Genomic DNA, 13,432 nt, shown 5'->3' on the forward strand with positions numbered 1-13,432 from the left:
AGCCTCGACCCAGGGTCCTTAGGCTTCAAAGGCAAGCACTTAACCGCTAAGCCATCTCTCCAGCCCCTTAAAAGCTTTCTAACTTCTGTTTCATTTTTGTTTTTTCATTGCAGTTGCTGGGGATGGGACTAAGGCACTTTTATGTACTAGCTAAGAGCTCTACCACTGAACTCATTATGTCCCTACAACTCTTGTGAATTTCTAACCAACATACCACCCCTGGCATTCTCTTACAGTGATGTAACTATTTCTACCTGCCACACATCTGCAGAAGTTGGGACTCGACTGGTGTTTGATCACAATGGGAAAATCATCCAGAAGATCCCCTGTCCGCGGCCCCATGGGACGACAGTCAGCGTGCAGCACTTATTCTATACCCTGCCTGTGCGCCACAAGGAGTTTCAAAGAAACATTAAAAAGGTCTGGTAAACTCAAAATATTTTGATAGTATTATGTCCATGAGTAAAAAACTGTTTTTTAAAAGTACTTTATTTTTAGGCGTGGTGGTGCACACCATTAATCCCAGCATTCAGGGGGCAGAAGTAGGAGGATCACCACTAGTAAGAGGCCACCCTGAGATTACATACTGAATTCCAGGTCAGCCTGGGTTAGAGTGAGACCCTACCTTGAAAAATAAATAAATAAATATATATATATATATATTTACTCTGGGTTGGAGAGATGACTTAGCAGTTAAAAGGCACTTGCCTGTGAAGCCTAAGGATCCAGGTTCATTTCAAGTGGTGTGTGCATCTGGAGTTCGTTTGCAGTGGCTAGAGGCCCTGTTGTGCCCATTCTCTATCTCTATCATAAATAAATGAATAAAAAATATTTAAAAGCCAGGTGTGGTGGCACACGCCATTAATCCTAGCACTTGGGAGGCAGAGGTAGGATTGCTGTGAGTTTGAGGCTACCCTGAGACTACATAGTTAATTCCAGGTCAGCGTGAGCCAGAGCGAGACCCTACCTCGAAAAACCAAAAAAAAAAAAAAAAAAAAATTACTCCTAGCTGGGTGTGGTGGTACACACCTTTGATCCCAGCATTCAGGAGGCAGAGGTGGGAGGATTGCTGTGAGTTTGACGCCACCCTGAGACTACACAGTGAATGCCACATCAGCCTGGACTAGAGGGAAACCCTACCTCAAAAAAAATATATTATTGTCCCTTAATTTAAACTAAAATAAATAAAATTTGACATAGGGTCTTGTTATGTATAGCTCAGTGTCAGGTCTCTTCTCAGTCACTGTCTTGTTTATTGAGACAGGGTTTCTCATGTAAACCTGGAGCTCAGTGGTCTGGCTAGTCCCACCAGCCAGCTTGCTCCAGGTTTCCCTGTTTCTGCCTCCTGAGCTCTGTAATAAGAGGTGCGCCACCACACCTGCCTGGCATTTCCATGGGAGCCAGAGACCCAGTCTCAGAGCCTGATGCTTGCATGGCAAATGCATTCATTACTGATGGAGTTTGGATGGGAACCCGGGGCCTTGTGCACAACAGGCAAGTACCTGTGTTCCATTCTTACTTTCTGTCTGTGTGTTGAATAAAATTTCTAGCTGGCCGTGGTGGCGCATGCCTTCTGTTCCAGCACTCCAGAGGCAGAGGGAGGAGAGTTGCTGGGAGTTCCAGTCCAGACTGAGAGACTACCTAGAGAATTCCAGGTCAGCTTGGGCCAGAGTGACACCCTACCTTAAACAAACAAAACAAAAAAAGTTCTATTGCACCAGGTGTGGTGGCACATGACTTTAATCCCAGCACTTGGGAGGCAGAGGTAGGGGGATTGCCGAGAGTTCGAGGCCACCCAGAAACTACCTAGTGAATTCCAGGTCAGCCTGGGCTAGAGTAAGACCCTGCCTTGGAAAAAAAAAAAGTTCTGTTGGTTCCCTAAATAATAATTATAACCTCCATCAATGTCAACACAAATGAAGCTGCTAAGCATTATATAATTGTGTCTCTTTTTAAAAAAATATTTTTATTCATTTGAAAGAGGGAAAGAGTCAGAAAGAAAGAGACAGAGGATGGGCACGCCAGGGCTTCCAGCCACTGCAAATGAACTCCACATGAATGCTCCACCTTGTGCATCTGGCTTATGTGGGTCCTAGGGAATCAAACTGAGGTTCTTTGGCTTTTCAGGCAAGTGTCTTAACTGCTAAGCCATCTTTCCAGCCCATGTTAGTAAAGCAGATTGTAAGGTTGTCTATGTTACATGATTACTGTGCTATAAAAATAAAATATTTGGCCAGGTATGGTGGCGCATAACTTTAACCCCAGAACTCAGGAGGTAGGAGGTTCACTGTGAGTTTCAGGCCACCATGAGATTACATAGTGAATTCCAGGTCAGCCTGGGCTACAGTGAAACCCTACCTTGAAAAAACAAAAAAAAAAAAAAAAATTGCTGTCAATAGACAGAAAATAGCTTGTTTTCAGTAGTTCACTGTGGATGTGAGGTCTTATACTGTTTTTATTTATATTGTTTCCTTTTCTTTCCTTTTTTTTTTTTTTTTTTTTTTTTTTTTTTGGTTTTTTGAGGTAGGGTCACACTCTAGCCCAGCCCAGAGTGACCTGGAATTTAGTATGTAGTCCCAGGCTGACCTTGAACTCATAGCAGTCCTCCTACATCTGCCTCCCCAGTGCTTAGATTAAAGGCATACTCCACCATGCCCAACTCTTTTTAACTTTTTTATGGATAATTTTCATATATGCACTTAATGTATTTTCTATGAGAGATAGAGCAAGAGAGAATTGGCACACCAGAGCCTCCAGCCATGGCAATCGAATTCCAGACGTGTGTGCTTGTGTCACCTTCTGCGTTTGGCTTACGTGGGATCTGGAAAGTTGAACATGGGTCCTTAGGCTTTGCAGGCAAGCACCTTAACCAGTAAGCCCCATATTAGTTGGTTTTTTTCGAGGCAGGGTCTCACTCTAGCCCAAGCTGACCTGGTATTCACTATGTAGTCTCAGGGTGGCCTTGAACTCACTCTGCCTCCCAAGTGCTGAAATTAAAGGCGTGTGCCACCATGGGCAGTTCTCATATTAGTATTTTTTGAGACAGGACCTTACTCTGGCTCAGTTGACATCAAACTCAGGCAGTCTTTCTGCTTCAGCCTCCCAGGTCAGAGATACAGACATTGGACACCATGCCTGACAACTAGTGAATATATTTGTATATTTATTCTGGTCTTTATATAAGGATAAAATTCTTCAAAAATAATGAAGCTGGGGCTGGAGAGATGGCTTAGTGGTTAAGCACTTGCCTGTGAAGCCTAAGGACCCCGGTTCAAGGTCGATTCCCCAGGACCCACGTTAGCCAGATGCACAAGGGGGCGCGTGCATCTGGAGTTCCTTTGCAGTGGCTGGAGGCCCTGGCGTGCCTGTTCTCTCTCTCTCTCTTTGCCTTTTTTTCTCTCTGTTGCTCTCAAATCAATAAATAAATATAATGAAGCTGGCATTTATTTGAGAGAGAGAGAATGAGCACGCCAGGGCCTCTAGCCACTGCAAACCATCTCCAGACACATGCACCACCATGTGCATCTGGCTTGCATGGGTACTGAGGAATTGAACCTGAGTCTTTAGGTTTCGCAGGCAAGTGCCTTTATCCACTAAGCCATCTCTCCAGTCTTAAAATACTTTTATTTTTATTTATTTGAGAGGGAGTGAGTATGGACACAACAGGGTCTCTTGCCACTGAAAACCAACCTCATACACATGGGCCACTTTGTGCCTCTAGCTTTATGTGGGTCCTGGGGAATTGGACCCTTGCAATTAGGCCTTGCAGGCAAGTGCCTTTCTTTTTTTCTTTTTTTTTGGTTTTTCGAGGTAGGGTCTCACCCTGGTCCAGGCTGACCTTGAATTAACTCTGTCATCTCAGGGTGGCCTTGAACTCATGGCAATCCTCCTACCTCTGCCTCCCGAGTGCTGGGATTAAAGGCGTGCGCCACCACACCCGGCTGCAAGTGCCTTTCATTGCTGCACCATCTCTCCGGCCTGGGAATATGCTTTTTGGGTTTCTGTGGATTTTTTTGGTTTTTTGAGGTATGGTCTCACTCTAGCCCAGGCTGACCTGGAATTCACTATGGAGTCTTAGGCTGGCCTCGAACTAACAGATCCTCTGCCTCCCAAATGCTGGGATGAAAGGCGTGCACCACCACCCCTGGCTGGGAATACACTTTTTGAAAAGACATGGCTAGGAACCAGACTGCGCTTTGCTCTACAGTGTTGTTTTCATAAGTGAGAACTTTGAATCCCATGTCGTAACTTCATTTGTGCAATTCCTGTGAGAGTAAAGGAATCGTGAATATTGTGTTTGTGTTTTTTAAACAGGAGTATGCCAGAATGGTACAAGTCTTACAGGCATACTGTATCATTTCAACAGGCATCCGTGTAAATTGTACCAATCAGCTTGGACAAGGAAAACGACAGCCTGTTGTGTGCACAAGCGGAAACTCCAGCATAAAGGAAAATATTGGCTGTGTGTTTGGACAGAAGCAGGTAGGAGCAGAAACAAGTAGTGGTCAGTTACTGAAAAATATTTTATTGTTGTAGTGACCGTAGCAGGTTTCTTTTTTTGTTTGTTTTTGTTTTTGTTTTGTTGTTTTGAAGTACGGTCTTGCTCTAGCCCAGGCTGACCTGGAATTCACTATGTAGTCTGAGGGTGGTCTTGAACTCATGGTGATCTTCCTACCTCTGCCTCCCAAGTGCTGGTATTAAAGATATGCGCCACCATCCCCGGCTTCATTGTTCTTTCCAACAGAGAATAAAACCTGAGAGGTTATATCATAAGTACTCTGTTACAAAAGTTAATGTTTGGGAGTTCACTCTTGCATCTTTTAACTAATTCAGAAAACATTGTAAAGCAGGAGCGCAGATGATTCATCTTTCTAGTAAATAAGTTAAAGTCATGATAGTCCTGCAAAGCACTTGTCAGGAATCTTCACTTTCTTGTGCTTTTAATATAGCATAGTTTGACCAGGAGAGAAAACATATTTTATCTTTTCCTCAGACCTTTGGTCCATTCTGTCTGACAGTGATCCTGACTTTTGGCTTCTTTCAGTTGCAAAGCCTCATTCCTTTTGTCCAGATGGCCCCTAGTGACTCTGTTTGTGAAGAGTATGGCTTGAGCTGCTCAGAGTCACTGCATGACTTATTTCAGTGAGTATACTGCTGCCTGGAAGGCAACTGCACATTTTCCTAAGGGTGGTGTTTGTTTGCTTAAATGGTGATTTTAAGGCTTGAGGCCTGTATGTCCTGCTGGGAAAGGGTTTACATAAAAGACAGTGACTTTATGTCAGCAGTAGTCTAAATAACTAGAACATTTTAGAAGGTTTTCTCTGAAATTAGTATTTTTAAGAGTATTTACTTAGAAATGTCTGGAGAGGTAGCTTTGGTTAAGGCGCCTGCAAAGCCAGAAGATCCAGGTACCATTACCCAGTAAGCACGTAAGCCAAATGCACAAGGTGGTGCATGCATCTGGAGTTCATTTGCAGTGGCTGGAGGCCCTGGTGCACCCATTCTCTCTGTCTGTCCATTTTCTCTGTCAAGTAAATAAAATATTTTGTTTTAATTTTTTTTTGTTTTATGTTTGTTTATTTATTTATTTGAAAGTGACAGACAGAGAAAGAGGCAGAGAGAAAGAGAGAGAGAGAGAATGAGCACACCAGGGTCTCCAGCCACTGCAAACGAACTCCAGACGCATGTGCCCCCTTGTGCATCTGGCTAACGTGGGTCCTGGGGAATTGAGCCTCGAACTGGGGTCCTTAGGCTTCACAGGCAAGCACTTAACTGCTAACCCATCTCTGCAGCCCAATAAAATATTTTTTTTAAAGAGTGTTTATTTAGAATAGATTTTGCACTTTTCTGTATACATTTTATTATTTATTTGTAAGCAGAGGGAGAGGGGGCAAATGAGTATGGGCACACCAGCGCCTCTTGCCATTGCAAAGACCTCTAGATTCATATGCTACCTCATGCGTCTGGCTTCACATGGATATTGGGGAATGGAACCTGGGCCTACAGACTTTGCAAGCAAATGCCTTTAACTACTGAGCCATCTCCCGAGCCCAGTTTTTCTACATATAATGCTTGACTTTTGTAGGATCTGTTGAAGGTTGTCCAGAGTCATCATTTTTAGTGTATGAAAATAGCTTCCAGCATATGGCAGAATTGGCTCTACGTGGAATCATATTGCTAACTTTTTTACTTGTTCTTAGCTTATGCCTAAAATTGCAGAGATTAAAAATTCATTTCTGACGGAGAATGTAATTTCAAAGGGGAAAGTGGTGGGGAGGAGGATAATACCATGGGGTACGTTTTATAATCATGGAAAATGTTAATAAAAATTTTGAAAAAAAAATTCTTGGCTGGGTGTGGTGCTGCACGGCTTTAATTGCAGCACTCGGAAGGCAGACATAGAAGGGTCACTGTGAGTTTGAGGCTACCCTGAGAGTACAGAGTGAATTCCAGGTCAGCCTGAGCTAGAGTGAGACTCTACCGAGAGGGTGTTGGGAAAGAAGGTGAAAGGAGAGTGGAGGCAAGTCAGTTATCAGCCTACCGTGACGTTGTCTGCCACGGGTTTAGATCGCAGGAGCTTGAGAGCATTCTGACTGTCTGGACTCTTTCTGGGAATCTTCAGGAGAGAGCAGTAGAGACATATGAACAGAAACAGGAATGATCATCAGCAGGTTGCTAGGTGTTCCACTCCTACCTGGTTTTTATTTTTTTTAATTTTTAATTATTATTATTATTTTGGTTTTAGGGTTTTTAAAATTTTTTTTATTTTTATTTATTTATTTATTTGAGAGCGACAGACACAGAGAGAAAGACAGATAGAGAGAGAGAGAGAGAATGGACGCGCCAGGGCTTCCAGCCTCTGCAAACGAACTCCAGACACGTGCGCCCCCTTGTGCATCTGGCTAACATGGGACCTGGGGAACCAAGCCTTGAACCGGGGTCCTTAGGCTTCACAGGCAAGTGCTTAACCGCTAAGCCATCTCTCCAGCCCGGTTTTTGGGTTTTTTGAGGTAGGGTTTCACTCTAGCTCAGGCTGACCTGGAATTCACTGTGTAGTTTCAGGGTGGCCTCAAACTGTTGGTGATCCTCCTATTCTGCCTCCCCAGTGCTGGGATTAAAGGTGTGCACCACCACACCTGGCCTTACCTGGTTTTTAACTTATTTATTTATTTTATTATTGTTTTTTATTAACAACTTCCATGATTATAAAAAATACCCCATGGTAATAACCTCCTTCCCCACACTTACCCCTTTGAAACTCCATTCTCCATCATACCTCCTCCCCATCTCAGTCAGTCTCTCTTTTACTTTTTTTTTCTCAATTTTTATTAACATTTTCCATGATTATAAAAAATATCCCATGGTAATACCCTCCTCTCTTTTACTTTTGATTTCATGAACTTTTCCTCCTCTTATGATGGTCTTATGCGGGTAGTGTCAGGCACTGTGAGACCATGGATGTCCAGGCCATTTTGTGTCGGGAGGGAGTATGTTATATGGAGTACTGCCTTTGCTTTGGCTCTTACACTCTTTTCATCACCTCTTCCACATTAGACCCTGAGCCTTGGAAGGTGTGATAGAGATATTGCAGTACTGAGCACTGTGGTCATTTCTTTCCATCACCATGATATCTTCTGAGTCATCCCAAGGTCACTGCCATCTGAAAAGAGAAGATTCTTTACCAAAAGTGAGAGTAGCATTAATATAAGGGTGTGAACATTAACAGAAGTACTTACTGGGCAGTTTGATAAGCATTGTATATACATCTAGCCAGAGAGCAGCAGGTGTTACACGCCTAGGGCTCATGACTACCACTGTTTTAAGATTTCAGTATCAGAGATGTATTCCCTCCCATGGAGCGGGCCTCCAGTACAATTAGAGGACAGTTGGTTTCCCCCATAACGATGTGCCACTATTGCACCTGGCTGGCCAAATATAAGGCTTGCAGTGTCCACCGTTGAGTATCTTCACTGGTGATTTCTCTTTCTCACATTGAACTGCATGCAGAATGGCTTCTTCCAACTTTCTGTCAGCTTACCTGGATTAAAAAAAAATTATTTATTTGAAAGATAGAGGGGCAGGTAGAGAATGGACATGCTAGGCCTTTCTACTGCTGAAAATGAATTCCAGATGCATGCACCACCTTTTGTATCTGGCTTATAGTGGGTCCTGGGGAATCAAACCTTGGTCCTTAACTAAGTCATTTCTCTAGCCCTTAATTCTTTGCTTGTTTGAATTGGTTTTGGTTTTTCGAGGTAGGGTCTCACTTTAGCCCATGTTGACCTGGGATTTGCTATGTAGTCTCAGGGTGGCCTTGAACTCCAATCAGTCCTCCTACATCTATCTCCCAAGTGCTGGGATTAAAGGCATGTGCCACCATGCCCAGCTTGGTTTTTTTCCAAGGTAGGGTCTTACTTTATTTAGCTCAGGCTGACCAGGATCTCAAACTCACAACGATTGTCCTTCCTACCTCTGCATCTGGAGTTCTGAGATCAAAGGCGTGTGCCACCATGCCTAACTTACCTGTTTTTAAGAATATACCTTGTGCTTATCTGGGCATGGTGACACAAACCCCCTGAGACAGGATGATCTTGAGTTTGAGGCCAATCTAAGCTATATGGTAAGTCCCTATTGCAAATTAAAAAAAAATAATAATAATAATAAAAAGAATGTGCCCTGTGCTTTTTGTGGGGGGGGGGTGGACTTTTTTGGCATTCTGGAAACCCTGTTGCTGTATTGCCACTGACAGCATTTCAGGCTTCATCTCACGCTGCACACACGGCGTTGGAAGGAGCTCCACAGACAGACAATTTTTCTTCATCAATCAGCGGCCTTGTGACCCAGCAAAGGTATTTCTGGTCTTTTTGTATCCATTTATTCTTATGCCTTTAAGTCTTTGTGTTTATATTTATTTTTAATTTTATTTCATTATTTGCTTATAGGGGATGGACCCCTAGACATGTGCACCACTTTGCACCCAGCTTTACATGGGTGCTGGGGACCTGGGCTGGTTGGCTTTACAAGCAAGTTCCTTTAACTGCAGAGTCCATCTCCCCATCCCTAAACTATTTTATTTCATGACCTTTTGAAAAAAAATTTTTATTATTATTAGAGAGAAATAGAAAGAATTGGCAGGCCAGGGCCTCCAGCCACTGCAAACGAACTCCAGATACATGTGCCGCCATGTCCATCTGGCTTATGTGGGTTATGGGGAGTTGAACCTAGGTCCTTAGGCTTCACAGGCAAGTGCTTTAACCAGTAAGGCATCACTCTAGCCCTTACTTATTTTAAATGTTTTAACTTAATGACTTTTTAAAAATATTTTATTTGCTTAAATATTTTATTCATTTTTATTTATTTCTTTGAGAGCGACAGAGAGAGAAAGAAGCAGATAGAGAGAATGGGCGTGCCAGGGCCTTCAGCCACTGAAAATGAACTATAGACGTGTGCCGTGTGTGCTCCCTTGTGCATCTGGCTAATGTGGGTACTGGGGAATTGAGCCTTGAACTGGGGTCCTTAGGCTTCACAGGCAAGTGCTTAACCAGTAAGCCATCTCTCCAGCCCAATATTTTATTTATTTTTAAGAAGAGAGAGACAGAAAGTGAGAGTGAATGAGTGAGTGGTTGGGAACACCAGGACCTCTAGCCACTGGAAACAAAACTCTAGGTACAGCTGACTTTACATGGGTACTGGGGAATCGAGCTTGGGTTGTTAGGCATTGCAAGTGAACACCTTAACTGCTAAGCCATCTCTCCAGCCCTTGTGACTTTGTTTTTCTTCAAATTTTTATTAACAACTTCCATGATTATAAAAAATATCCCATGGTAATACCCTCCCTCCCCCCACTTTCCCCTTTGAAACTCCATTCTCCATCATATCCCCTCCCCTTCTCAATCAGTCTCTTATTTTGATATCGTGACTTTTTTTTGATACAAGTACTTTACCCGGAACTTGGGACTGATTCAGAAACATGGCTTTAAAATTATTCTAAAGGGTAGAGAGATGGTTCCGTGGTTAAAGGCACTTGCTTGCAAAGGCTAGTAACCTAGATTCAAATTCCCAGTACCCACGTAGAGCCAGATGCTTAGAATGGCACATACATCTGGAGTTCATTGACAGGGGCAGAAGGCCCTGCACATCCATTCTCTCTCTCTAATTAAAAGTAAAATTTGGGGCTTAGAGAGATGGCTCAGCAGTTAAGGTACTTGCCTGCAAAGCCTAACATCTCAGGTTTAATTCCCCAGCACCTCCATAAAGTCAGATGCACAGCGTGGCACATGCATCTGGAATTTGTTTACAGTGGCTAGAGGCCCTGGCATGCCCATTCTCATGTTTTCTTACTGTCTTTCTTCTCTCTCTGCTTGCAAATAGGTAAATAAATATATTAAAAAGTAAAATAAGGGCTGAAGGGATGGCTTAGCAGTTAAGACACTCTCCTGCAAACCCAAAGGACCCAGGTTCAATTCCCCAGGACCCATTTAAGCCAGATGCACAAGGGTGTACATGTGTCTGGAGTTTGTTTGCAGTGCCTGGAAACCCTGGAATGCCCATTCTCACTCTCATGCTTTCTCACTCTCACTGCCTTCCTTTCTCTGTCTGACTCTGAAAAATAAAAGCAAATTTGAAAAAATAAAATGTAGGCATTTAGAAAAATACGCTGTACACTGTTTTCTATTCTGTGTATGTGTATATATCATGAATGTGAAAGTACATAGTGACTGTAAGCATGTTCATTATCTTAAAAAACTGTCACTATTGGAAGAAAGTAAACATTCCAAAACACCTGTTGTCGTCTAAAGAAACTCATTATAGACTGACCAAATGCACTTGTTTCTTTGCTTTGTTTCCTTCCTTCAGTCTACTTTGCAGGAAAATAGGGGCCCAGATTATCTCTTCCTCAGACTGAAACTGACTCTTCAGTAGGGTTATGGGGTTCTAGTGGCTCATGTCTGACTTCTGCACCCTCAGCAACATTGTGCTTCAGGGATTATTTCTGTTTCCCAGCGGTTCTTGAAAATTCACTTGTATTTACTAAATGTGGCCCAACTTCTAGATTTGTGAATCTGAATTAATGACCTTATGACTTATCTCTAATTCTATTTAATGATTGCATTGTAGTATCAAATAAATGTGTCTAAGTATGTTTGAATATGCTTTATTAACATTAAACTTCTTAAAAATTTACTTTAATTTTTTTTTTTTTTCTGACAGCTTCTATAATTAGAGACAATAAGCCATTGTAATTCTCCCCTTCCCCACTTTCGCTTTGCAACGCCACTCTCCATCTGGTCTCTTTTCTCTCAATCAGTCTATCTTTTATTTTGATGTCATGGTCTTTTCCTCCCGTTATGATGGTTTTGTGTAGGTAGTGTCAGGCACTGTGAGGTCATGGATATCCAGGCCATTTTGTGTCTGGAAGAGTGCATTGTAAGGAGTCCTACCCTTCCTTTGGCTCTTACATTCTTTCTGCCACCTCTTCCACATTGGACTTTGAGTCTTGGAAGGTGTGATAGAGATATCGCGGTGCTGAGCACCCCTCTGTCACTTCTCAGCACTGTGGTGCCTTCTGAGTCATCCCAAGGTCACCACCATCTGAAAAGAGAAGCTTTTCTAACCAAAAGTGAGAGTAGCATTTATACATGTGTATGAACATTAAGAGAAGTGCCTACTGGGCGGTTTGGTGAGCATAGTATATACATTTGGCCAGACAGCACCAGATGTTACACCTCTAGGGCTCATGACTACCCCTGTTATAGGTTTTCAGTATCAGGGATATATTCCTTCCCGTGGAGTGGGCCTCCAGTCCAATTAGAGAGTGGTTGGATTCCCCCATAACAGAAATGTCACCATTGCACCTGTTGGCTCATTTGACCTGGCTGGCCAGATTTAAGGCTTGCAGTATCCACTGTTGAGTATTTCCACTGGTGATTTCTCTCTCTCCCATTGAACTGCATGCAGTGTGGCTTTTTCCAGCTTTCTGTCAGCTGGTCTACATGGAGGAAGTTTTCAGCTCAGCTCCAACAGGATTTCTCAGTGACCTTGCAGCCTAAGTATGTGGAGTCTTCAGCAATAGGGTCTTACCAACTATTCCTGTTGGGAAACCAAAAGCCTTGGCAATGGTCTGTAATGTTTTGGGGGTATCAGTGACCTCCTTGGCTAACAACTCACTGGAAGGTATCCCATCCATGGCACTGAAGTTTTTCTGATAACAATCTATGGCTTCTGAGTGTTCTATTGTCCAAAAAGTAGGTTCCCATATGACTTATTTATACCCTTTTAGATTTTGTTTAGCCCTCTATGCACCTTTCCTTTAGTCAGCCTCTTACCCTGACCTCACTTAGGCTTTTTCATCCCCATTAATCTGTTCTACTTGCATATATACAATACCATCCTATTAAGTCTCCCATCCCCCACTTTCTATTTCCTTTATATCCCCTTTCTAGCTTACTGGCCTCTGCTACTGAGTTTTATTCCAGTGCACATAGAAGTTCAGTCATCTGTAGCTAGGCTCCACATATGAGAGAGAACGTGTGACATTGGGCTTTCTGGGCCTAGGTTACCTTACTAAATGTACTCCTATCCAGATCCGCCCATTTTCCTGAAATTTTTATAATTTCTTTTTTTTTTTTTTACCGTTGAGTAGAATTCCATTGTAGAAATGTGCCATATCTTTGTTATCCACTCATCAGTTGAGGGACATCTAGGCTGGTTCCATTTCCCAGCTATTGTGAATGGAGTGGCAATAAACTTGGTTGAGCAAGTATCTTTAAAGTAATGAGATGAGTCCTTAGGTTATATGCCTAGGAGTGCTATAGACTGGGTCATATGGTAGATCAATCTTTAGCTGTTTTAGGAACCTCCACACTGATTTCCACAATGGCTGGGCCAGATTACATTCCCATCAGCAGTGTAGAAGGGTTCCTCTTTTTTTCCACATCCTTGCCAGCATATATGGTCATTTGTTTTCATGATGGTAGCCAATCTGACAGGAGTGAGATGGAATCTCGAAGTTTTAATTTGCATTTCCCTGATGGCTAATCTCTTTCTTTCTTGTGCCCTTCCTTTCTTCTGTTTTTGAGGCAGCGTCTCACTAGATTAACCATGTTGGCTTTGAACTTTCAGTTGTCCTGTTTCAGCCTCCTGTCTAAAAGCAAACAAACCAAAGCAACTTTAAAGCAGCATAAGTTTGTGTGTGTGTGTGTGTGTGTGTGTGTTTGAGGTAGGGTCTCACTGTAGCTCAGGCTGACCTGGAATTTACTATATAGTTTCAGGGTGGCCTTGAATTCACAGCAGTCCTACTACCTTTGCCTCCTGAGTGCTGGGGTTAAGTCGTGTACTACCACGCCTGGCTAAAGCTGTATAAGTTTAATAAAGGTTAATAAAAATAATTCCTTTGGCAGGTTGGAATAGCAGATTAGAACAGTGGGGGAGA

General features: G+C 42.8%; 1 protein-coding gene across 4 annotated transcripts in view; it reads left to right on the forward strand.

Annotated features, from left to right (window-relative positions):
- Positions 1–13,432, forward strand: part of Pms2 (PMS1 homolog 2, mismatch repair system component) — a 34,883-nt gene that overhangs the window by 7,156 nt on the left and 14,295 nt on the right. For 3 of the 4 annotated variants that reach the window (XM_045143342.1, XM_045143343.1, XM_045143344.1), the window contains 4 exons: positions 237–420; positions 4,315–4,482; positions 5,045–5,142; positions 8,750–8,849. In XM_045143342.1, the coding sequence (XP_044999277.1) occupies positions 237–420; positions 4,315–4,482; positions 5,045–5,142; positions 8,750–8,849 (550 nt within the window). Of the gene's footprint in view, positions 1–236; positions 421–4,314; positions 4,483–5,044; positions 5,143–8,749; positions 8,850–13,432 lie in introns of those variants that run through there. The other variant, XM_045143345.1, reaches the window with a different exon arrangement.

Source organism: Jaculus jaculus, chromosome 2 (assembly GCF_020740685.1).
Source record: "Jaculus jaculus isolate mJacJac1 chromosome 2, mJacJac1.mat.Y.cur, whole genome shotgun sequence".
Taxonomy (NCBI): domain Eukaryota; kingdom Metazoa; phylum Chordata; class Mammalia; order Rodentia; family Dipodidae; genus Jaculus; species Jaculus jaculus.